Source organism: Panthera tigris, chromosome B4, assembly GCF_018350195.1.
Source record: "Panthera tigris isolate Pti1 chromosome B4, P.tigris_Pti1_mat1.1, whole genome shotgun sequence".
Taxonomy (NCBI): domain Eukaryota; kingdom Metazoa; phylum Chordata; class Mammalia; order Carnivora; family Felidae; genus Panthera; species Panthera tigris.
The window spans coordinates 23,997,790-24,023,328 of record NC_056666.1 but is presented as its reverse complement, the minus strand read 5'-3'; the positions used below and the strand labels follow the sequence as shown (position 1 = coordinate 24,023,328).

The following is a 25,539-nucleotide window of genomic DNA, read 5'->3' as shown; positions in this document are numbered from 1 at the left end:
GGCGAGCGTTATTCATTTCCACTCTGTTCATAAGCCCTTATTTCTCTGACTTCCTGAGTCAAGTTATTAAAGCTGCTGCGGAAGCAGAGACTCATCCTCAGTCTTGGCTCCCTCCCCTCGACCCTCACTTAAGGGCGTCGTGGAGCCCAAGGTGGCCGCATACAAGCCCAAATCCTGTGTCCCCGGACACGCGGGGGCCTGGTAAATTATTTCCATGAAGCTTTGTCTTCTCACGTGCTCGAGCCGGGAGGAGTAGTAGGATCTACATCGCGGCCTCGGAGCGGTGTCTGGGAAGGGCGCTGGCCAGGTCCTGCGGTAGGCTTGGCGCAAAGCCCTAGGTGTTGAGAAGCCTGAATCGGGCTGCCAGTGCTTGGTGGGCGTGAACCCAGGTCTCAGTCTGGCCCCTCCGTCCGGCACCCTTGGCTTCAGTGGACCCAGGTAACAACGCCAGGGTGTAAAGCCTTCCTGGTTCGGCCGTATGCGCACGGGCAGGGAAGCTCCGCAGCTCTCGCTCCAGCAGCGCAGATGCGAGTCGGAGAGACTAGTTCTTTGTTTAAATCCACACCAAATCCTGCTAATGTTTTGCTTCAACCCACCAGGCTGGGGTTGCAGAACTATTCTGCTATGGATAAGTGGTCGAAAACATAAAGATTCTTTAAAACAAGCGTTCAAAACACAAATCTTCAGGGAAGAAACGGATTAAAATACAAGGCGGGTAGAAACCACAACACCTGGATTTAACTTTTTTTTTTTTTTTTTAAACGAGACTTAAAATCCTGCTGTTTAAACTCAATTAAATCCCGCAGCTCTGGAGTACTTTGAATCTAATGGTGGTATTTACATTTTTTTATTTAACACACCCTACTTCAAATGCACTCAGGGATCTGATTTGTCTTTCCTTAACGTGGTCCCTCCCTAGACGGCAATTTGCTTCATAAAGACTTTCATTTCGCAAAGGAGCCCACTCCCCCCACTCTTGGGTTTGGCGTTGGAGATAACAAAAGAGCTCGGGGAGGTAATAATTACAGTCATTAGTTCACAAAGGAGGCAGCCACCGAATGGGAAGGGAGGCAGCCAGCGTTCAGGGGAAAAGCTTTCGCAGCCTCTTCCTCAAATAGGGGGTGGGTTGGGGTGGGGGTGGGGGGATAAACCCAGGCTCCAGAGGATACCCTCCCGGGCAGGTTTCCTCGGTTGACCTATTTCTTGTCCGTGGTTTACCCAGAGATCGAATTGCAGGCCTACCAGTGAAGAATGTCTGGTACAATTTTTCCCTTGTGTCTTCCCAGTGCCTAAATGTCGAAGGACAGAAAGAAAAAAAAGAAAAAAAGGAAAAAAAAAAAAAGAAAGAAAGAAAAGGAGATGTAAAAAAAGGGAGAAAGAAAAAGAGAAAACAAAGAAACACAAAAGGAAAGGAGAAATAAAAACACTGAAACCTTTCACTAAGCGTTTCCCATTCCTTTAATCTCACTTAAAAAGTGGGTGGGGAGTTTAGGGAGGGAGCCTGCTGCCTCCCAATCCAGAACCGAAGGGCCGGACTGCCAGGGCTCTGGTCTACACAGGCCACTTCAAAAGCTTTAAGAAGGGGCCTGGTAGCGACGCGGAGCTCAGCTTTGCCCCCCAAGGGCTTTGTGGTGGTAGGTGGTAGGTGGATGGGTAGGTTGCAGCGGAGGGACTCGATTCACCTCGGGGTCCACAATCCCTCTCTCCCCCTCGGCCGTATACAGTGCCCCGCGGCGCTGGTTTCACCGGTGCCTGAGCTAGGCCCAGCCTGCAGCAAGTCACAACCCAGCCGTCGGTCAGCTGGGCTGAGCCCCAGCGGAGGCCGCAAGGAGAACCCGGGGAAGGTGCAGGGCCTACAGCGCCCTTGAACTCTGAGCTCGATCCGGCCACTGTGGGAGGTTTCACCTCTCGGGGGTCTCCTCGGTAAAATGAAGAGGTTGTAGGAGCATCTCTGGGGGACCTTTCGGCGTCAACATTTTGGGTTGGAGAGTACTTAACTTCTGATGAGCAAGCGGCTAACGAACGTCCACCCGTCCTCACTCAATCCAGTCTTCTGGCTTCGGGCCCCACACTCGAGGGACACCAAGCAAAAGGAACAAGCCCTATTCCAGCCGGAACCCTCCTCCCAGTTCAGTCGTCCGTGAAATCACCTCGTCATCCTTCGGCGCTCTCTTCAGACCCCGTTGACAACGGAGGGTGTCAGTTCCATAGAAGGGCTCAACCCAGGTTCTAAAATAAGACGCAATCAACTGAGAAAAACCTCTCTGCCTACCCATTGCCCCTCCCTCTTACATACGCCAAAATTTGGCACCGAGATCGCCCCAAATCTTCAGACTAGAAGAACCTAAAAAGCCCAACAGTTAGCTCAGCGGTGGGACCAAAGGTGTGTGTGTGTGTGCGCGCGCGCAGTGTGTGGGGGGGGTTTGGGGATTTGTCTGGAGGTCACGTTTGCGCCGCAAGACTCAGGTTTTAACTTTGTTTGTTTGGGATGTCTGGAGGCGATGATTGTTCGCTGGAGGAGACAGAAGGCACGGTCACTTCCTTGCCTGGGCACCTGCACCCGCACAGCTGGACAGCAGGAGTCTAGCCCTAAAGGGGAATATGGCGTACCAGCCCCGAAAGCCACGGACTTTCCAAGGCAGTTCCTTTATTTAATAACCTCAATAACCAAGGGAAGGGAAAGCGCGAGTTTAAGAAGGAGTTCATCTTCAAAGCTCCCCCCCCCCCCCCCCCCCCCCGCCTCGCCTCTTCTCCCACCGGGCTTTGTTTTACTCGCCCCTCCAGTGTCCCGCAGGCCTGGGAGAGCGGTTTCCAAGGAAAAAGAAATCTTTGAAGTCTTCCAAAATGAGAGAGGAGGGATCGGCGAGAGCTCAGGCGCAGTCGGGTCCACAGGAGTCTCAAATGAGTGAACAAAGAGATACATTGGGGGCCAGGGATAGGGATGCCCCAGCTGGCGGGCTGGTGGGAGTGCAGGGTGCCGGAGTGCCGAGACGCGGCATCAAGGCTCTCACTTCTCCTCCTCCTTCGGTGAGGCTGGCCCTGACACTCGAGAGGCGAGCGCAGCGGGCAGCCCCTGCCATGGTCAGGGCCGGGGCATCAGCGCCTGGTCGTGCCAGCGCCCGGGCTTTGGCTCCTGCAACCCCGCAGTCTCGCGCACATTCCCACCGCGGTGGCCTCCCCGAGCCGGGCTACACCTGCTGCACGAGGCGCTGCCGCTGGGAGGTCTTGCGCAGGAGCCTCCTGTAGTCGTAGGGATTGGTTGCGGGCCCATTTTCCTCCAGCCCCTGGTTCTCCTCCGCCCAGAACCTGCAGTGAGACCCAGGGCCCGAAAGTCAGCGGCGCCAGAGCGCAGCGCAGCCCCGCCCATCCCGTTAGGCGGTTCTATTCCTCCCACTCCCCCCAACCACAGGCATTTAAGAAGGGCACATTCAAAACATCAGGAGAAAGGCCAAACGCAGCTGCATAATTTTCTCAGCAGATTTTCAATTTTCCCCAAGCAGGCGGGGGGTTGGGGGGGGAGGGTGACTGTATTTGGATGACAGCTAAGTAAGGTGTCAGAAGGTGCAGTTGAGACAGGCGAGCTTCCTTTGGTTTGAAGTAACTCACAACCAATAAATAAATATTTTAGTACCTTAATTTTTAACCCATTTTATTCAAACAGGAAGATTCAAAGTGCCTAAATAGACAACCATCATTTCTCATCTTAAAACCACTCAAATGTTTCTCTCCAACACTCCTTCCAAATCTGATCAACCAGTTAGCTGTGGGTCCTGTCAGCTCTCTCAGTGAGGCTGCTGGGCCACCTTTCCCGAAGGTAGAGTTGGGAAACCCCACCCACTTTACCTCTAGACTCTACAACTTGCCTGGAGAAGAAGGGTGCTCCCTATGCAGCCACATAGGTGCATTCATTTACTTATGTGGCACCTACTAAGTATTAGCCATTAGTGTAGGCTAAAGGTGAACAAAAGCCCCCATTTCCATGGAGTTTAATCTAGTGTGGGAGAGGGCTATAGACAACCTTAATATGCCAGGTGGTGGCAGGTGCTATGTAGACAAGGCAGGCTAATGAGGAAAAACTGATGGTGTGTGTGTATGTGTGTACGTACGTGCATGTGTGTGTGTGTGTATACACAAGGTTACCTTGTTTATCTTTGTTAGATCTTTACTTTCTCTTTAGAGTCAAGCTCTTTGGTGATAGAGATTACATCACATGCACACTGTGTCCACCTCTTCCTCGAGCACCTGGCACAGGGCTTTGCACGGGGAGGCAATACAGGGTAGTGGTGAAAAGCATGGACTTTCAACTCAAAAAGGCCTGTGTTCAAATTCTGGCCCCCTCACTTTTTATCTAGGTGACTTTGCAGTCATTAAACTTTTGAGACTTAGCCTTGTCATCTATATAACGGGGCAATGAGAGTGACTGCCTCACAAGGTTGCCATAAGGATGAAGTCAGTGCCCGGCACAATGGCCAGCTGGAGGAAGCATTCAGCCAACACTGGCTTGTGGCATCCTCATTCTGGTGAATTCTAACTTCACATCCACAGGCACCGCTGGAACACCAGCAGAAACTCAGGGATATGATATTTTTCCAGCAGATGTGTGTCTGTGGTTGGGGGAAGGGGGAGAATATACTAGAGAGGAGACAGGCTGGGTTGTTAAAATGGGAAGCAGGTAAGTCAGTGACAAACCTTGGGTTTTAATTCACTGACTCAGTGTGGAACCTGGGGCAAGTCATTTAATCTTGCTGGGCACTCCGTAGTCTCCTATGTAGGACCCCGTGATTAGACTAGAGCATCTCTAAGTTCTGGCAATATGTTACAGTTCTTGATCTCAAGATGGAAGAAAGACATTTTGTTTGGAGACAAGGGTCAGAAATCAAGAAGATTCTGGAAAAGCAAATAAAGATGAAAAAGGCCACCATCTCCGGAGCCTCTCCCCTGTTGAGTGCTTCACATACATAGTTTCACTTAACCTCTAGGACAACGTGGTGAGGCAATTTTTAGTAATCCTTTCCCAGATGTGGAAACAAGCTTAGAGAGGTCTGGTAATGTGAGCAAGGTCACTCGTCTACCAAGTGGCAGAATCAGGATCCAAATGTAAGACTCTCTGACTCTAAAGCACCAGGTCGCACTGCAAAAGAGATGGTGAGGGGTCTGAGTGCCCTGGGCTGACAGGACGTTTGTTCAGGATTTTGGCAAAACAGCTTTTCGTTGCCTGTCCTTATTCTGGTTTCTCTCTCACATACAATGTTTGCATTTTACTATGTGCCTTCACTTTCAAAACTTCACAAAGAATTTTTTCGGGGGAAAACATTTGCAAAGTAGTAAGTGAGCAAAAATGGTTTGAGATACTTAATGTCAAGCAAAGTTAATGGCAAACTGAGAAATCAAATCCAAAATATATACTTCTATGTGAATCTTTCTTCCGGATACTTTTTGGTCTGACATTGCGGATTCTGAGAACATATACAGCATAACTGAGAAACCAGTAAGTGTTTAAAATTCCATTGGTTAGAACTTAAACACAGATTTTGACTTGTTGCTTGTTGCTTGTAATTAGTATGGCCATGTAATTTATCATCCGAAGTGAGGCACTTTTATTTTTTATTTACTTTTTTAAATGTTTATTTATTTTGAGAGAGAGAGAGAGAGAGAGTAAGAGAGAACGAGGAGAGGCAGAGAGAGAGAGGGAGAGAGAGAATCCCAAGCAGACTCCCTGTTGTTAGCACAGAGCCTATTATGGGGCTTGATCCCATGAACCGTGAGATCATTGACCTAAGCTGAAATCAATAGCCAGCTGCTCAACTGACTGAGCCACCCAGGGGCTCCCAAAGTGAGGTACTTTTAAAAGGGGGCTGCCATTGGGGCACCTGGGTGGCTCAGCCGGTTGAGCGTCTGACTCTTGATTTTGCTTCAGGTCATGATGAGACTGAGCCCCACGTTGGGCTCCATGTTGGGTGTGGCACCTGCTTAAGATTCTCTCTCTCCCTCTCCCTCTGCCCCTCCCCTGCTTATGTTCTCTCTCTCCCTCTCTCTCAAAAATTAATAAAATAAAATAAAGTAAAAGGGAGTGCTACTAACAGTGACACCAAGAAAACAGGTATAAAACCGGGTTGTCTGAATACCTGACCATAATCCTTACGAGTTTACTTTAAGATAACATATCAATCTTTTTTTAAACATATCAATCTTAAGAGGCAACATTCAGTGAGAATATTTTGTTATAGTCCAAAGACAGAATGGCAGTGCTTTATAAATGGAACTGTGAGTAAAACAGGGAACATGCTATACCTTAGTAGGTAGCGTATTACCTTTCATCAGCATTAAAACATCGATGCTGGTGTTCTCTCTCTTGTCTTCGTTCTCTTAAGCTAGGGTTATGTTCCTTTGGTCCAGAACGACTAGGCAAAAATTCCTTATAATAGAAATCTTCCAAATCTAATAATTTCCCCTGACTGTAAATGAACACATAAACACATCATAGCTTCAGTCTACTTTTCTACTCAAACTTATAGGATATTGTTCTCTTCTTTTATTTAGTATAATTTAGGAGTAACAATTCATGTCAATAGAAACAAGAGAAGTCTTGAAATGCACAAAGACAGTATATACCATAAATTAAAAAAGAAAAAAAAACCCCTCATCTCTCACCTTTAAGAGAGCATTTTCCTGGTTTAATCTCATTCAACTTGGTACAAAATTAGTAGTTACTAGACAGGAGTGATTACAAAGTTCCAGTTTGGCCAGTCTAGGAGAGGGTTCATAACTGCCCCTTGGGCCACTCTGAGAAAACCTTACCTTTATGTACCAACACATAGCATTTTCCAATTTTCTCAAGCATCAGTTAAGTACATGGATGTACACAATGTTTCATGACCTTACCTTACTTCCTTCACAGGTAACCTTCTGTCCTTTCCTTACCATTGGCCTTTAGTGGGTTAATTTCTGGGCTAAATTTTAATTCCTACACATGACATACACACAGAGGTGTGTCCGTGACCATTTTAATTCCTGGATTTACTCACATTAGTTCTGTGATGCTCAGTACCTGTGGTCTGATGGGACTTCATATGAGGTAAACAGATATAGGTCTAGAAAACTACCAAGTGTTACAGTGTTTCTGGGGAAAAGTGTTTTTCAAGTCACAGATACCAATTTACAAATGAGCTTTCAGAATGCCACCGATACATAAGTCAGGAGTTCAGTGTCCACTCATCTTAGTAGAAGAAGCCTCAGTTGTTATTAGCACACTCTGGAAGTCAGTTAATTGAAATAGTGTTATAATGTTAAATTAGGAAAGTATTGGTGGGCTGAAATGTTATAGGAAATGGGGACTAGTGTGAATCTAAGTTGTCACACCTGCAGGTGACACAAACCTTGTTTCCTGACAAATCCATAAACATTACAAGGAATGAGACTTAGCATGTGTTGAAGAACAGAAAGAAAAGGGGTTTGGGGAAAGAAAGTTCACGGACATGGGTGTGTTCCAATTTCCTGATCAAAACCAAGAAATGGACCAAGAAAAGCAAATTCTGAATTGGGACAGTACAATTCATTCACAAACTATTTGAGTTCTTAATGTATGCCTCATACTGTGCTAGCTCAACATATTTCCAATAGGTGAGATCTTCTAAATTATATATAAACCACATATTCATCATATAAATGTATGAGAGCATGCTACTTTCCAAATCTACACATATGAATAGGTGATTTTTAAAAAAATAGATGATTTTCAGTCATAATTTGAACACATGGATTTATATTTTGGTTTGATAAGATGGCACTGAAATCTAGAAGTAATAATTACCTATCTTTCCTTGGTCTTCGTTTTTCTTCTTGGATTGACTTCTAAAAGGAATAGAAAAAAGTTAAAAATCAGTATATTATGATTAATGTAATGTAACCGATATAATTACTATATTAATATATAAATACATTTGTTCTTATAAAGCCAATTTGGAAATAAGCAAATGGACACAATGTTTTAAAAATCTAATGAAATATAATTCACTCAAATTTTATTAATTATGTATTTGTGATTATGTTTTTACCAGATTGCAAATAATCTTTGCGTTCCATGCCGAAAAGAGCTTAGCACACAGTGACCAGTATACACAAGATTACCTAAGGTCCATCTACCTATAAATGGGAAAAATTATGTCAGAATTCCTGGAAAACCCATCTCTCCATCACAAATGCGCTGTGATTTAGGCAAGCTGATTAGGTGGCTTTGACATCTTGCTTATACGTCATCTTTGTCTGCTGGCAAAGCAGGTGGGTGGACAGTGAAGGCAGGTGCAATAGTCCACAAAAGAATGGAAGTGTAACTTACTAAGAGCCCATTTAGGGTATGAAAGTAACAGACTAGAGGATACGTATGTTCATTTGCAAAATGTTTTCACGGTTGAGAATTTATGTATCAAGGCAGAAATTAGAATATGTAGGTCTAGATTTAATTAGATACCTTTTAATCAATACTTCAATCTGAACACTAACAAAATGGTACCTTACATACAAAGCAATATCATCTTTTATATTGTAACACTAGTAATGCGTTTCACTGTCAGCTGCCTCAAGATATTTGAGCTCACCTATTACATGTTGCAAGAGCATATATGTCTTCTAGGCTGAGAGAACAAACAGGACACTCACCTTGAACAAGCTGAAGATACTGTAAGTGTGGAAACCTTAATGCAGATATCAAGTTGGCTGGCACCATAATAAAAATGGCAAGATAATAAAAATGGCAGCTGATAATTGTTTGTAAATATTGAGGGTTTTCTCCAGTATTTTTTAGGCACATTCATTTTTTCTCATGATTTAGCATTTGTAATACACTAAAATGTTGGATAAATCAAACAGTTCATGTTTCACTTATTCTTATTGGTTGGTATTTCAGTGGGTGGATGAGGTAGAAGGAATGCTTAAATGCATCAAGTCTGGGAGTGGACCATTCAAGAAGTAACCATGTTAAGGGGCAGGACATCAATTACATTCATGCCCTCCTTCCCATTTCCTATTACATTCCTGATCCAATGCCTTGGGCTGGGAGGTGCATACAAATAATTACATTACCACCATAGATACAATGGACCCCAGCAGTCTAGTCAATGATCCCTGGAACCCAGGTAGTATTTGTTGTGGTTGTTGTTGTTTTAATATGACAGAGGTCCTTCCTCCTTGATCTGTTATCTGAAAAAAAATGTCTCTTGTTCTCAGTAACAATTTTCTATAATCCAAAGTTATGCTTAAATGATTGGCAATATGTTGAGTGACAGAGGTTCCCTTTATACCACCACAAATCAAATAATGTTCTGCCCTTGAATTCGCAAGCTGGTAAGGACCATTTTTTATTCTGGACCAGCATTTCCCTCTGGGAAATGGTGTATATAATTTGGTTCCCAGTTACAGGAATTCTTAGAAGAGGAAATACAGTCCGGTCTTCTGCTTTATTTCACTCTTGCCTGTGCTAGAATATTCCAATGAAATATAATTCATTAATATATTTTCCCCAAAATTATTTAAGGTGGTTTATCATGGAAGCAATTACACAACCAAGGTGATAAAGTAGAAGTTGTAAATGAGGAACAAAGAGGTCAAGAGTGTGTTAGGATGGGGCCTTACATTTGTCTTAGTGTCCTGGCAGCTGGTGCCAAAAGGGAGGCACGAAACTGTACCCTCAAGGGAGAGGACTGAATACTAATTTTACCACCTGGGACTTCATATTAGTGGCGTTTATTGCTAAGACAAACAATGTTTTCAATTATAGTTTTTTTAAAATTTATTTGTATTTACTTATTTCGAGAGAGACAGAGACAGCGCAAGCAGGGGAGGGGCCGAGAGACAGGGAGAGAGAGAGAATCCCAAGCAGGCTCCATACTGTCAGTGTAGAACCTGATGTAGGGCTCGAGCCCATGAAACCATGAGCTGAAACCAAGAGTCAGATGCTTAACGACTGAACCACCCAGGCACCCCTCAATTGTAGCTTTGAAATTATAAATCACTGACTTGAAATTTGAAATGAAAATAGAGAAGTTAAATATCCTGTCAGTTTCTTATAGAACTGAAGAAGAGAGAGAGAGAGAGAGAGAGAGAGAGAGAGAGAGAAGGAGATAAAGATGGTACAAGGAGAAGATATTCTGGGGAGGGTATTTCTTGAGGAGGACTTTGGAAGTCAGAGGTCTTTGCCCACTGGACTCTGAAGAACCTGTTTCTCAGTTAGCTACACGACAGCCCCTCCCCCCCCACCTGACGCAGAGAAATACATTTATGACAGAACTTTAAAATTCACATCGGTATATCACTCGGTGATCAAAAAGAATGAAATCTTGCCATTTGCAACATGGATGGAACTAGAGTGTATTATGCTAAGCGAAACAAGTCAGAGAAAAATAAATATCATATGATTTCACTCATATGTGGAATTTGAGAAAACAGAGGGACAAAGGGGAAATGAAGGAAAATAAGATAAAAAGAGGGAAGGAAGCAAATCATAAGAGACTTTTAAATATAGAGAACAAATTGAGGGTTGGTGGAGGGGAGGTGGGTAGGGGCTGGGCTAAATGAGTGATGGGCATTAAGGAGGGAACTTGCTGGGATGAGCACTGGGTATTGTATGTAAGTGATGAATCACTGAATTCTACTCCTGAAATCATTATTACACTGTATGTTAACTAACTTGGACTTAAATAAAATTAAAAAATAAAAAATAAAAAAAAGGAAGAAATAGAGTAAAATAAAATTCATATCTGCTACTTTCTGGTGGATACAATCTTGCATTCCCTTTGGAAAAACACTAACACTTTATTTACTTAGGGGGACTCACAAGGACGAAGAAAGTAGCCAAAACATAGAAGGAAAAAAACCTCACACTGGAGCGGCCCAATTACCTACCCCTACTACCTACCTATCAGTTTCGGAAAGGTCCCGGAGAAAAGAGTAAAACCAGAAGGACCTTTGATGGGACTGTGTTTAGTTACTCATTTTGTGAGGGAACTGTTGGCCCCGAGTCACTTTTTGTGATGGCTGCACAGCTCTGCGCGCTGGAGCAGGCACCGTGGGCGGAAACAACAGGGCGTGTGTGCTTCGCCCAGGTCCTCCGGGCACGCTTCTTAGGCTCAGCTCATCCTGATTTTGGACACAAGGATAGCAACATCTGCTAGATATAAGAGATTAAGAGCATCAACTGTCAGAAGAGTGCTGGTGTTGATTTAAGGCAGAAAATGAAGCAGGGCCAGGAGAATGCAGAGAGATGGGGTGCTACCTCATAAATCTAAATAAATCCAAACGTTTTTGCTCCGTACATTGGCCTTGGGTCATCAAGAAAAGGTTTAACATGTGTAGTATAATAGAAATTTATTTCTATTTCTAAATTTCTAGATTTCTGAAATAGAAATAATTTTAGAAAGAGTTTCATGAATGCCATTTGAAATTACAGAAAGTGGGTTTTTTTGGAAACATAGATCTTTTCATGTGCACATTATGAATTCATGTTCCTTCTTCAATTCAAATGCTTACCTGAAGTTGTGTATAAATATAAATCTTCACTTGTTGCATACCTCATTCCCTACAGCAACATTCCCTGTGTCCTTGTGTATCTGTATGTGGTTTGGCTGTTTCTTACATGGTTGCGGGGGGGCGGGTTGGGTGAGGTGTAGCAGTTTTAGGGGGTTTCAATGCCATAACCATTGCTTTCTTTTTCAGGAAGTGTACCCAAATCTTTGCTTCATTTTGTTCAACAGAAATGAGGAGCCTGGTTTGGATTTTAGGTCTTCTCTATTTTGGATGCAGTGGATCATGCGACAGATAATAAAGAGTACAAGTCTTCAGCAAGTCTGGAGATTTATAGATGGCACAATCACTTCCTACACATCCATGGTGCTTTCCACCAGTAAGCCGCTCAGGTTGGCCAAGGGGAGCTTTCATTTGATATTCAGGGTCAGTCTAACTGCCTGAAAATTTAATATTAGGACAAATATTCTAATGAGTCTGAGGCACAGGAGTGTGTGGTCATGTTCCCAAATGACGGCTGCAATCAGCAAGAGTTTTCCATTGCTAGATGATAATCGTGCTTTCAGCAGCAACACGAAAATGAAGTTGGGTTTATTTGTTTTTTCACTGTCATCAGTTGGTCGCTGTACCCACAGGAAAGTAAAAATGCCAATAAAAAAGGCAATTTGTTCTAGTGAAACAATTGCAAACATTCTATGGAAATCCCGCTCCACGATGAAGTCGTCAGGATCAGTGTTCTGGTCTGAATCCTGAAGCGGCCACCACCTCAGGTACACTTCACAAAGCAAACAAAACATGCAGAGTTTCCCAGGCATGTTTATTTTAGTCCTGAAAAGAATTCATCTGTAGGTCTGGGCTTTGCATAAAATGGCATTAGTCAAGATGATAACAGGATCATACTCAATGTATTTGTCTACAGGTGTCTGGTAGGATTCGCAGATGCCTATCTTCAGCACTCCGTGGTTATGGTCTCGGCACTACTCCTTGACCTCTTGGTTGCATTCAGTGCTCCTGTACTGGCAGGAGGCTGCGGCAGCAGGAGGAGTGGGCACCACCCCATCCATGTTCCCCTTGCCCGCCGCTACCCTTTCTGTGTTCTTGCCTGGCCATAGCCCACTCTGCCCACTGGTGCCCGTTTCCATGCAACTATAGCCCAGCTAAAATTATAGACAGTGTTTTGATGGTTCAAGGGCATGGGCCCTATCACAGCTACAGATCCCACTATGTGTAATGACCCAAATTTGGATAAGGGCCAGATAAATAGGAACGCATGGTGTGCTGTCATTTATACTAATCTCCTGGTTTTCCGTGTTTTATTTTTCACTGAAGCCACAGATTTCAAGACTCGTGGCTATAAACAGAATTCCAGTCACTAGTAATTTGAGATCTATCAAACCCTTTATATTCATTTAAAAAAAGAATAGTACAAAAGTGAAGTAAACTTCTTGAGGGCAGGGACTCATTTGTGAGGCTCAGAATCTGTTGCATGATTCTCACTGAAAGGGTGGTTGTTAGCAATGGACATTTCACCTTATCTCGAGCTCTTATAAATTCTCATATCGAGGATGGCGTCTGTCGTTGAAGCCCTCATGGTCAATTGTCATTTGAGATGTAGTTAATAAAGGTCACTGAGCATCATTTACCACTTATATTCAGGGTTAATAGGGAATGTCTAGTAATTTCTAATCTTGTTCTCTGCTCTTCTCTCTACTTAACTACATAAACAAATGTCAGGCTATCTACTTCCTTCTGGGGGAGGGCAGTGTAGAAAAAAATCTGTAATCAAGATTTTTATCAAGTAACAGCCCAATGCAGCTATCTGGAATTTTCACTTCCTTAATTTACTTCTAATTGTATCTTACTCAAATTTCATTGCATTCATTTGTGCCACGAATACTTATTGCATGCATACTATGTGGCAGGCTAAATGTAAGGGCAAACTCCTTGACCTCATGGAAACCACATCAGTCACTCTTTGGTGGGATACAGCATGGTGACAGGGAAGTATGGGCCACTTAGGAAGGACACAGGAAAAGCTCCTTTGGGATTTGGGAGTATTAGGAAGGCTTCCTGAAGAAAAAGACATGTGGACTGGGGACGTTTTGTCTCCAGAAAGTGAGAATAGAAAAAGAAGTGGGTTTTAGTCGGAGGACAGAGCATGTTCAGGGACAAATGCCTATGGACAACATGAAGAACAGGTACAGGCTAACAGGAGGGAATGGCTGTAGTGGAGAGTAAGGAGGGGTGAATGAGTATCAGGAGGTACAGGAAGGTAAAGGAAAGGTAAGCAAGGCCCTGATATTGCCCAGCCCCTCTATCACAGGACACTAGGAAGTGATTACAAGGTTTTCCATCAGAGGAGTGGCATGATCAGACGTTAATTTCAAGAACACAACTCTAGCTACCATGTGAAAGATGCATGAATGAGAAGGGGAGCAAAACAAGAGAACAGTAAGAGGAGGGATGCAGAAATATCAACTAGAAATGCTGGCCTGAGGAGGCTGTGGGCTGAGGATGTGGAGAAGAACAGAAATTCAAGAGATATGAGAGTAGATTCTTGGATATGCTAGACGAGAAAGGGGAGGAGTCAGGATAATATTCCGATTACTAGTTTATAAAAAGTCAGTCATTCATTCACAGAGACCATGTGTGGCACATTTATATTTATATGAAACGTTCAGAATAGGCAAATCTAACAGAGACATAAGGTAGATTAGTGGTTACTTGTGGCTGGAGGGTGTGGGTGGGGAATGACTGCTAATGGGCATGGGGTTTCTTTTTGGGGTGATGACGATGTTCTAAAATTGATTGTGGCAATGGTTGTACAACCCTGAATATAATGACAACCATTTAGTGGTCTATTTTAGATAAGTGAATTGTATGGCATGTGACATATCTCAATAAAGCTGTGTGTGTCTGTGTGTGTGCGTGCACACGTGCACGTGCAGAAGGACAGATGCCTATGTGCACCCATGTAGAGTATGTAAAACAAACATTAGCCAGTTTGACATTTGAGTGTGGAGCTAGAGAGAGAGATATAGCCAGAGATAGACTCAGGAATCAGTAGTAACTGAGGTCATGAGATTGTCCAAAGGTAAAGAGAGGGGAAGAGAGCCCAAGATTGAACTCTAGGCAACACCAAGGTGGAGAGGAGCCTTCCAAAGACAATGGGGAGAAACCACCAGAGAGAAGAGAAGAGTAGGAGACTGTTTGACTTAGAAAGCAAGTGGGAGCTCCATCTTCTGCCCAGGAGCTGGGAAACTTAATTCCAATTGGTGGGAAACATTCTCTGGGTGCAGTGGGGGCACGGAGAACCAGTGCTCTCTCTCTGCGGCAGTGGGAGTGGAAGAGTGAATAAGTATTGCAGAAGGAAGGACCAGCAGGTGCAAAGGACTGAGGGGCATGAGAGAAAGGCACTCGCTGGCAGGGTTTTAGCAGTTAACTGTGGCTAGTGGACATGGGGAGCCTGGAGAGGGGGCTGAAGAGTAGTCCTGGGTCCAAGGAGGAGGTCCTCCACAGCATCTGGACTTTGCACTGAAGGAACTGCCAAGCTATTAGAGGGATCATCAAGGGAGGAGCGCAGTCACAAGACGGTTTAGAGAAACATTCTGATAGGGGCTGAAGAAGCTGAGCTTGGAAGCCTGAAATATTCTAGGTGGGGGATAATGATGGTCTAACGTAGAGTGCTGCCTGTGAGGTCAGAGGCAGGGCATGAATAGGAGTGAGCCTTGGTCGGTAGAAGCCAACCTTTAGAGCAACAGATTGGATGTCAGGAATGAGAGAGAGTGAAAGATCCAGGATGACTCCCATGTTCTTGGTCTGGGTCACCAATGGATGATGGTGGCATTTGCAGAGAGCAGGAACAGGAGAGGAAGGGCAGACTGGCAGGGGTGGGACCAGTGAGGCCTCATGTTACAGGGAGTGAGCAGGAGCTGTACAGTCAGAAGACCTCGGTGTAGCTAAAGACCCCAATAGCTATGGAGTGCCTACCTGGGTAGTCCCGCCAGTGAGATGGGGACACCACCTTAAGGGCTATTCATAGGATTAGATGTCACAGTGTATATGAACACCCCTCTCTCTAGTGCTAGAATTTAAAAGGTGCTCAAGTAAATGTTTCCTTCTTCCTCTTTTCCTTTCTTCTTCTTTCCCTAAAACTTGCCTTTTGACCCAAAGTCCCTCTCTGCAGAGCTCCTGTTCTGATGCACTTCTCTTTCTGGGTTGGTATTTACATCTCAGCTCAATTAACAGGCCAGCAGAGAAGACTACTGGAGGACAGGGGGTTTACAGGACTGTAGGAGAGGCCTGGACCATGTGCAAGAGGGGCTTTAGTGGCTGCAATGGCTCCCATCTGATGGTAAGAGTGAGCCACTTACATGTAGTAGATAATAGTATGTGGAGTCCTCAGGGTTATTTAATGTTTTGGGTTTCCGGGGCCGTCTTGGGGGCCTCAATATTTTTGGCTCTTCTTCTTTAGAGATACCTACAAGAAAGGTGATCATAAACAAGTATTCAATTACAAAGACTATTATCAAGCAAGTTTTCCTTTGGGGTAAATAAGAAATTACTTACACACAACTGGGGCTCAAGCTGGGAGAAAGAGGAAATACCTTTGCGCCCCCAACCAACCCTTATCATATTTCTTACCCTGTGTTCCTTCTGATTGTCTGGTGGTCTCGGGCTTTGGGAGGTAAGGGAAAGGAAAAAAGGGGAAGAAAAGAAATGCATGCCTTGGTAGTATGGAATAGTGTGCAGCAGTTCAGAGGATGAAGGGGAGAGGAGTCAGAGCTGCCAGAAAAATCTTTAAAAAGGAGTATTATGCCGGGGCGCCTGGGTGGCTCAGTTGGTTAAGCGTCTGACTTCGGCTTAGGTCATGATCTCATGGTCCGTGAGTTCGAGCCCCGTGTCGGGCTCTGTGCTGACAGCTCAGAGCCTGGAGCCCGTTTCAGATTCTGTGTCTCCCTCTCTCTCTGCCCCTCCCCTGTTCATGCTCTGTCTCTGTCTCAAAAATAAATAAATGTTAAAAAAAATTAAAAAAAGGAGTATTATGCCAATTATTTAAAGAAGAGTTAATACCTATTTTTCTTAAACTATTCCAAAAAATAGAAAAGGAAGGAAAACCTCCAAATTCATTCTATGAAGCCAGCATTACCCTGATACCCAAACTAGATAAAGACATCACAAATGAAAAGAACTACAGGTCCATTATCTCTGATGAACACAGATGTAAAAATCCTCAACAAAATACTATCAGACTGAATCCAACAATACATTAAAAAAAATAATTCACTATGATCAACTGCGATTTATTCCTGGGCTGTAAGGGTGGTTCAATATTCACAAATCAATCGCTGTGATACGTCACATCAATAAAAGCAAGGATAAGAACCATATAATCATTTCAATAGATGCAGAAAGAGCATTTGACCAAGTACAGCATCAATTCATGATAAAAACTCTCAACTAAGTAGGTTTAGAGGGAGCATATCTTAATGTAACAATGGTCACATATAAAAAATCCACAGCTAATATCATCCTCAATGGGGAAAAAGTGAGCTTTTCCTCTAAGATCAGGAACAAGACAAGGATGTCCATTCTCACCACTGCTGTTCAACATAGTACTGCAAGTCCTAGCCACAGCAACCAGACAACAAAAAGAAATAAAAGGCATCCAAACTGGCAAAAGAGAAGTAAAACTTTCACTACTTCCAGATGACAGGATACTCTCTGTACAAAACCTGAAAGACTCACCAAAAAAATGCTAGAACTGATAAACGAATTCAGTAAAGTTTCAGGATACAAATCAGTGTACAGAAATCTGTTGCATTTCTATACACCAATGATGAAGCAGCAGAAAGATAAATTAATAGAAATCAATCCCATTTACCATTGCACTAAAACTAATAAGATACTTAGGGATAAACCTAAACAAAGAGGTAAAAGACTTGTACTCTGAAAATTATAAAACAGTGATGAAAGAAACTGAGGAGAACACACAGAAAATGGAAAGACATTCCATGCTCATGGATTAGAAGAACAAATATTGTTAAAATGTCTACTATCGAAAGCAATCTACACATTTAATTCAATCTCTATCAAAATACCAATAGAATTTTTCACAAACCTAGAACAAAGAATCCTAAAACTTGTATGGAACTACAAAAGACCCTGAATAGTCAAAGCAACCTTGAAAAAGAAAAGCAAAGTCAGAGGCATCACAATTATAGACTTCAAGTTATCTTACAAAGCTGTAGTAATCAAAACAGTATGGTACTGGCACAAAAACAGACACATAGATCAATGGAACCCAGAATTATAGGGTGAATTAATCTTTGACAAAGCAGGAAAGAGTACTCAATGGGAAAAAGATGGGAGAAGATATTTGCAAGTGACATATCTGATAAAGAGTTAGTATCCAAAATATATCTAAAACTCAACACCCCACAAATGAATAATCCAATTAAAAATGGGCAGAAGACATGAATAGACATTTTCCCTAAGAAGACATACAGACGGCCAACAGACACACGAAAAGATGCTCAACATCACTTACCATCAGGGAAATGCAAATCAAAACTACAATGAGATATCACCTCATACCTATCAGAATGGCTAAAATCAACAACACAAGAAACAGCAGGTGTTAATGAGCATGTGGAGAAAGGAGAAAAGAGAAAGGAGAACTTTCTTGCCCTGTTGGTGACAATGCAAACTGGTGCAGCTGCTCTGGAAAACAGTATAGCGTTCCCTCAGGAAGTTACAAATAGAACTACCCTACCATCCAGCAATTGCACTACTGGGTATTTACTGAAAGAATGCAAAAATACAAATTCAAAGGGACACATGCACCCCCTGATGCTTATAGCAGCATTATTTACAATAACCAAATTATGGAAACAACCAAGTGTACATTGATAAATAAATGGATAAAGATATCTTTCTATATCTATATCTATATATAGATAGATATAGATTTAATTGACTACTACTCAGCCATGAAAAGGAATGAAATCTTGCCATTTGCAATAATATGAGTGGAACTAGAGAGTATTATGCTAAGCAAAATAAGTCGTTCAGAGAAAGACAAATACCATATTATTTCACTTACATTGGAGTTTAAGAAACAAAACAAATGATAAAAGGAAAAAAGAGAGAGAGAGAGAAAGGCAAACCAAGAAATGGATTCTTAACTATACAGAACAAACTGATGGTTACCAGACGGGAGGGTGGGAGGGGTGAAATAGGTGATGGGGATTAAGAAGTGCACTTGTGATGAGCACCAGGTGCTGTATGGAAGTGTTGAATCACTATATTGTACACCTGAAATTAATAGTACGCTGTATGGTAACTAACAGGAATTTAAATAAAAACTTTAAAAAAGGGCATTATACCAACAGAATCTTGCTGTGATTCCCCCAACCACCAGCCTTACACAGTGACTCATCCGTCTAAGCACTGCACATTCTCCACTTCAAGGACCATCTCCTATGTTACGCCCAAACAAGAACACAGCTCATTTTCAGGCTTGACTGCCTTATAAATGTAGAACCTCAAACTATTCGAATCTTCAGACCTAACTTTAAAAACCTTTACCAAGAAAGAATAAAGTTTGTTGTCTTTTTCTACTCTGTCAGTATAGCCAAATTCTCAAAGCCATAGCAACATCATCAGAGCTTCTGACGATCTGTATACTTGGCTTCACATTTATAGAGCTAATGAGCCTCTCCTGAAGTATTTCTGTCTGTTTTGACCACTGCATCCCCTGATTGCACTTGTGCAGAAATGTCCGTTCAATGGATATGTCAGAATCAGGGTGGGAGTAGAGTATGGGTGCTTATTGGAGAATGACTTATATTCAACATACACCTGAGCATACATTTCTTAGCTGGGCTTAAAGGCAGTTATAGATCATTATTTCGTATAATACAGGGGCAGGAATGATTCCTAATCTAGATGTAGAAACACAGAGAAACTGAATTTCTCCAAACTATGCTAACCAAATCAAGTCAAACAGAATCAAATCAATGAACATCTATACTATGTGTTAACAACCGTGACTGGTAGTGCCGATCAGTTTTAACCGGGATAGAGACTCACACAGATGTCTACCTTCCTAGTCTCATGCCCAATGTACTAGGTGAACCTACAGCATTCATATTCTCACATAATCCAGCTCATTCATTTCAAGATCTATGGGAAATTGCTGGATGACACAGATCAGCTAGCTGTGAGTATTTCAGAGAGGCGTAATGCATGGAGCAATCAGAGAAACATGAAATGTTACATATGACAACCAGACATTCCTGTTCTCTTTCAAATAAGACAAAACAACACGAAATCTTTGTTAATGAGACCATGCTAATAGAGATTAGTAATAGACTAGAAGAGTGAAACCATTCTCCAACCAAACTCTGCACATTATTTCTGCATCACCTTCTGTTCTCTCTTTCCCTTCTTCTTCACAGGAATAGACAGAGGAGGTGGAGGGAATCCAAATATCTGAGCCCTGTCTGATCCTGTCCTAGACTGTCCCAGGCACAAGGAAAGACAGGAAAAGCTGGATTCTCGCCACCACTTCAAGTGATGGTCTTTTTATTTTTTTTGTTCTCTTTGCTAATCATCTTTCTCAGTCCTGATTATTAAAAAGCTTCCATGGCTCTTGCAAAGTCTTACCATTTTAAAATGTATTGGTGATATCCACTTATATTATTCATTTGAGTCTGAACGGCAAAAAACATAAAAATATAGTATGGAGTTATTATGTTTTTAGAAGCATGAAACTGATCTGTGACTACATTTTAACTTGACTTTAATGTTATTTAGAGTCTGAACTGAAATATCAGAGGATTACTATTGTAACAGAAATTAATCAAACTGAAGGTGGCAAAGAATCTGAATAAGTGCCAGGGGAGTGGAAAACAAAACAGATTCTGGGAATAAACAGAGTCTTGCTCTTAGCTCCATTGTCTCACCAAATGTTCCCCATTCAATCTGATTTCTACTACCAAAACTATTGAAACTGCCTTCTAGAAAGTCAAGGGTGACCACTCTATTGACAAATACAAAGGCCCTTTATCTGTCCCTCTATGGCTGACTTCTTCATTATTTAACATTATTGACCATCCCTGGCCTTCATGGCTGAGGATGAGGTTTCTGAAGAGGACACCCCTTCTCTTATTTACCACTGTATTCCTGGCACATGAGGAAGTGCTCGACAGGTAGGTCCTTAAGAAAATTTTGCTGGATGAGTAAATAATCGCTTTGCCTCCTAGACTGAATCACTCCCCTCTTTGTTTCTTGAATTTCCCACAGGGTACTCAATACTGATGACTGTCTGATACCCAGCTCATGTTGGGTGTTCTCACCCTGTCAGAGCTCCTGCCCCAATTTCTCATCTCCTATTCAGTACTTCCATCTCAAACTCTCAGACTCAAATGAACCGGTGGTCACTTTTCTTCTCCATCTAGGATTCTGTATACCACAAGCTTAATGGCCTGGCACCATTGTTTCTGCAGCTCTCCCCCCAACCCCAGCAAATACTGATATCACCTTTGCCTTATCCCTCTTGTTCCTTTCCTATGAACAGACCATCATCAATCAACTTCTGTCATTTTTTTGATACATTTTTTAAGCTTCTCGTTTAATAATTGTGGCAGAGTCTTAATCTGTTCTCCAGGCTTCATCTCACAAATGAAGACCAGACTTCTCTTCCTTAAATATCATGTTAATTATGAAGTTTCATTTCCCAGAAATTTATGATGTTTTTTTGGCTTCTTTGATTAAGGCTAAACTTCTCCTAAATCCAGATTACTTACAATCTCAGCAGTTCCGATTTTATCACCCGCTTCTCCCCAGCACGAACTATCTCCTCTGGTCGACTTACCTCACTGGAACGTGACACACCATATTCATAGCTATCACTCTGCTTATTTTAATCTTCTCATAGAAAAGCCTTCCACAGCCTCACTGAAATCTGAAGCATGCTTCCAGTGCCCGTCTCCAGTGCTAGCTCTTCCAAGAAGCTCTCACTTACCGTCCAGTGATTCCCCCTCTCAGGGAATACCAATAGTACTTACAGGCTGTATAGATCATTTGAGATGCCCCCTCAAAATTCATATGTTGAAGACGTAACCCCCAGTACTTCAGAGTATGGCTATATTTAGAGAAAAGGTCTTTGAAGGGATGTGACAAGGGTGGGCCCTAATCCAATATGACCGTGTCCTTGCAAGAGGAGATTAGGACACAGACTCACAACAGAAGGAAGACCATGTAAGATATGGAGAAGACAGCCATCCAGAAACCAATGAGAGTGGCCTCAGAAGAAACCAACCTTGTCAACACATTGATCTTGGATTTCTTGTCTCCAGAACTATGAGGAAACTAATTTGTTGTTTAAGCCACCCAGTCTGTGGAATGCTGTTATGCAGCCCTAAGCAAAACATAAAATATCACTATTTTTACCTGTGTTTTTTTTTTCTTTTTTTTTTTATAGTGGGGCCATAGGTTTTTGGGTGGTGGAGATCATGACTTAGGTTTTGATGTCTTCCTGACTTCCATGGTTGTTCTGCAAGTGGTAGGTATTTGGAGATGCTAAGAGGTTAGATGGATTCCATTCTACCTTATTAGAGACACAGTGGAAATTGAATTTTGTTAACTGGATCACTATTGACACTGTTCAGAAAAATAATTCCTGATGCTTTAAAGACAGGTGCAAATAGGGGAGTGAAGAAAACTCTGGAAAGAGAACCCAGAGGGCTTCAGGAACAATCCAGGGGTACAAATGTCATAACTAAAATTCAGAAGTCATTAAAAAGTAGACATATTTGGCTATGAAAAATAGATAAAAGCGTTAATATGGCAACAAAGTCAGAAGACACATGATAGATTTGGAAAACTATATTTACAACACAGATGAGAAATCAAGGGATGGTATTTCTAATACATGAAAGTGCTACAAAATGACTACAAAAATACAGACCAACAGAAAAAAGGGCAAAAGAGCTAAATAGGAAATACAGGATGAACAAATCCAAACAGACAGTAAGTACTAGTAGACAAGGAAATAGAAATGAAAATAATGACAACATATCATTTTACTTCAGGTACATTAGCAAAGATTAAAAAGAATGAGAACAGTACTGAACCAGATGCCAGAAAAAGTATGTTCTCACAAAGTGTTGGAAGAAATGTCAACCGTTAGGGCCTTTTGGGAAAGCAGTTTATCAGAACCAAACATACCTTTCAACTCAAGAATCCTACCTGGGAACTTACCCACAAAACTAAAATCCGGGCATACAAGGACATTTTCAGAGATGTAACATTTCTCACAGTGGCAAAAAGCTGAAACAAAGTGAATCTCTAACAATAGAGCAAAGCTTATATAAAGCATGTTATCCAACACATGCAATATTATATTGCCAGTAATGACTTACAGCTCTTTCGGCTGATGTGCAGGGATTCCTGCTAAGGAATTGGAGAAAAGCAAGATGTATAAGTATTTCTATTATGATCCTATTTATATAAAAACAATGCATGTGTATGTGTGTGTAAATACATGTATACAGATCTGCAAAAGCTATGAAAGAATACATGCTTTATAATAAAGGTTCCCTTGAGGGGGAAGTAATGTGGGCTAGGGAGAGAGAAAAGGGGGAAGGAAACAGAAAAAAAAAACCTTTTAGTTTTTTTACACTTCATTTATGTAAAATTATAACTATGCACATGGATGTGTGTATATTATCGAGATAAAAAATGTCAAAATGAGAATTTTCAGAATTTTTGTTTAATTCTTATACCTTGCAGTATCTGCTCTAATGTTAGTTCATTGACTTTTTTTCCTTCACCAGGATAATCTGAAGGAGGGCTGAATGTTCTTAAAAAGGTGTCTCACTTAAGATATTGCCATGCAAAGTGGGCAGCCAGTAAGTGAAAATTATTGATGAGTGTGTTCAACAGGGTCTGACTGAATTCAAATTAAATTTCTCCAGAATGTTTTGTATTTTTGAAGAGCAAACTTCCCATGAGCTTATCAGCATACAAATATTCCAGAAAGGCAAGCTGATTTTGCCCTCTAAATTTTTGTTCTTTTAGGGGGAGTACAAACACTGTCTGCTAACGTCATTCTAACCCCTTAATTACAAAAGTGACATAAACATTTGTAATCCCCAATTAACAGCAGAATATCAATGTTGGCAGTAGCAAAATTAGGTTTGTGACTCTTTTGTGTGATGTGCATGATAAATATTAGCTTGTAAAGGTTATTGCTATATTAAATAGCCAGAAGGTAAAATATTTATTTGTATTATAGTTCTGTTAATAATTTAGGTGTTTTAGTTCACGGGGAATGCACATTTCTTTGAATAAGGAAAGGACAAACAGCTCAACATTTTTCATTTGGAAGAAAGCATAAAACTCATTGGTAATATTTGCTTTAGAAAACTATATCAGTATTATTCTTATTTTAATTATAATTAACTATTTTACTTAAGTATGCATTCCGAGTATAATTTGTGTAAGTGTCATGTCTAAATCAGATATTAGCAGAACAGAAATGCCCTTATATGGTATTGTAGTTTCTGCTTTAAGAAGTCAAGTTTTTAGTTTTTTTTTTTTTTTTTTTTGTAAATTTCCACATACTGCTGACAGTCTGTGAACTTTAAGCAATATATATTTATACTTATATTTATATTTATATTTATATTTATATTTATATTTATATTTATATAGTTGACCTACAGGAAATCTTAAAAGGGAGGAATATTCATTGCTGAATATTAAGGGCAGGATTCACACAGTCAGGGTTGCAACTTGCCTTCCAGAAGCTTCTTTTTCTGCCTTTCCTCTCATTTGACCTTTGGCCAGTCTAGCCAGTCTGGAAGAGACTGGATACAGGTTTTGAACTTGTGTGCCAGTTCAGTTCCATACTGCTCCTCTCTGCCTTGCGCTGCTCGTGCTCTGAGCTCCTGGAGCCACTTTCATGTCTCATGGTTACCCTGCATTTGGCTACTTGCTTTACTCTATGGTCTATCTGTGTTCTCTGGAGTCTACCTGAGGTGAAGGGTTGTAAGATAGGTGCTTCTCCTACTCTGAGTTGTCCTTAACACTTTGGGGATGCCTTACCATTCACTGGATCTGACTCACAGGCTTCCTCTGACCTTCTCGATAGGCAGCTATGGGCCCCTGTCCCCATATGGGACTGCTCAAGCCATTCCTTTGGCTCCTTCTTCTCTACCAACCAAACACTGATGCCCTAGAGGCAACTTACACCTGTACTTGTTCTGTAGGTCATGGGCTTTTAAGCTTTTTGCCACTCTCTGATTTGGGCATATTGCACAAATATCTAGAACCTTTAAAACCGAGCCTTTACTTTTTATTTATTTATTTTTTTTAATATATGAAATTTATTGTCAAATTGGTTTCCATACAACACCCAGTGCTCATCCCAAAAGATGCCCTCTTCAATGCCCATCACCTCCCCTCCTCTCCCTCCCACCCCCCATCAACCCTCAGTTTGTTCTCAGTTTTTAAGAGTCTCTTATGCTTTGGCTGTCTCCCACTCTAACCTCTCTTTTTTTTTTTTTTTCCTTCCCCTCCCCCATGGGTTTCTGTCAAGTTTCTCAGGATCCACGTAAGAGTGAAAACATATGGTATCTGTCTTTCTCTGTATGGCTTATTTCACTTAGCATCACACTCTCCAGTTCCATCCATGTTGCTACAAAAGGCCAGTTTCATTCTTTCTCATTGTCACGTAGTACTCCATTGTGTATATAAACCACAATTTCTTTATCCATTCATCAGTTGAGCCTTTACTTTTTAAATTATACTTCTAGGTGTAGGTAAGGTGCTGCCCCCAGCCTGTCCCTCGTGTCTCTTTTAGTTACGCTACAGGAGAAACAGAGGAGAATTAAGTAGCTCTGTTTGTAGGTGGGCCGAGGTACATGCCCTCTAGATTACCATTTGTCTCCCGGACACAATCACTACATATCTGCTGTGTAGTGCTGGCATGTTTGTTGGGCTGAGGTCTTGGAC

The 25,539-nt window shown here is 41.9% G+C and overlaps 1 protein-coding gene and 1 pseudogene across 8 annotated transcripts in view; both read right to left on the bottom strand.

Moving 5' to 3' along the window:
* Nucleotides 1-2,746: 2,746 nt before the first annotated feature.
* MYO3A (myosin IIIA) overlaps nucleotides 2,747-25,539 on the bottom strand; it is a 242,757-nt gene continuing 219,964 nt past the window's right edge. For 3 of the 8 annotated variants that reach the window (XM_007081307.3, XM_042991256.1, XM_042991252.1), the window contains exons 31-34: nucleotides 15,888-15,994; nucleotides 7,811-7,851; nucleotides 6,312-6,455; nucleotides 2,747-3,306 (exon numbers count right to left, since the gene is read on the bottom strand). In XM_007081307.3, the coding sequence (XP_007081369.2) occupies nucleotides 3,189-3,306; nucleotides 6,312-6,455; nucleotides 7,811-7,851; nucleotides 15,888-15,994 (410 nt within the window). In that variant the 3' untranslated portion in view covers nucleotides 2,747-3,188. Of the gene's footprint in view, nucleotides 3,307-6,311; nucleotides 6,456-7,810; nucleotides 7,852-8,655; nucleotides 8,691-15,887; nucleotides 15,995-25,539 lie in introns of those variants that run through there. The other 5 variants (XM_042991254.1, XM_042991257.1, XM_042991253.1 and 2 more) reach the window with 4 other exon arrangements.
* Nucleotides 11,868-12,656, bottom strand: LOC102961588 (annotated as a pseudogene).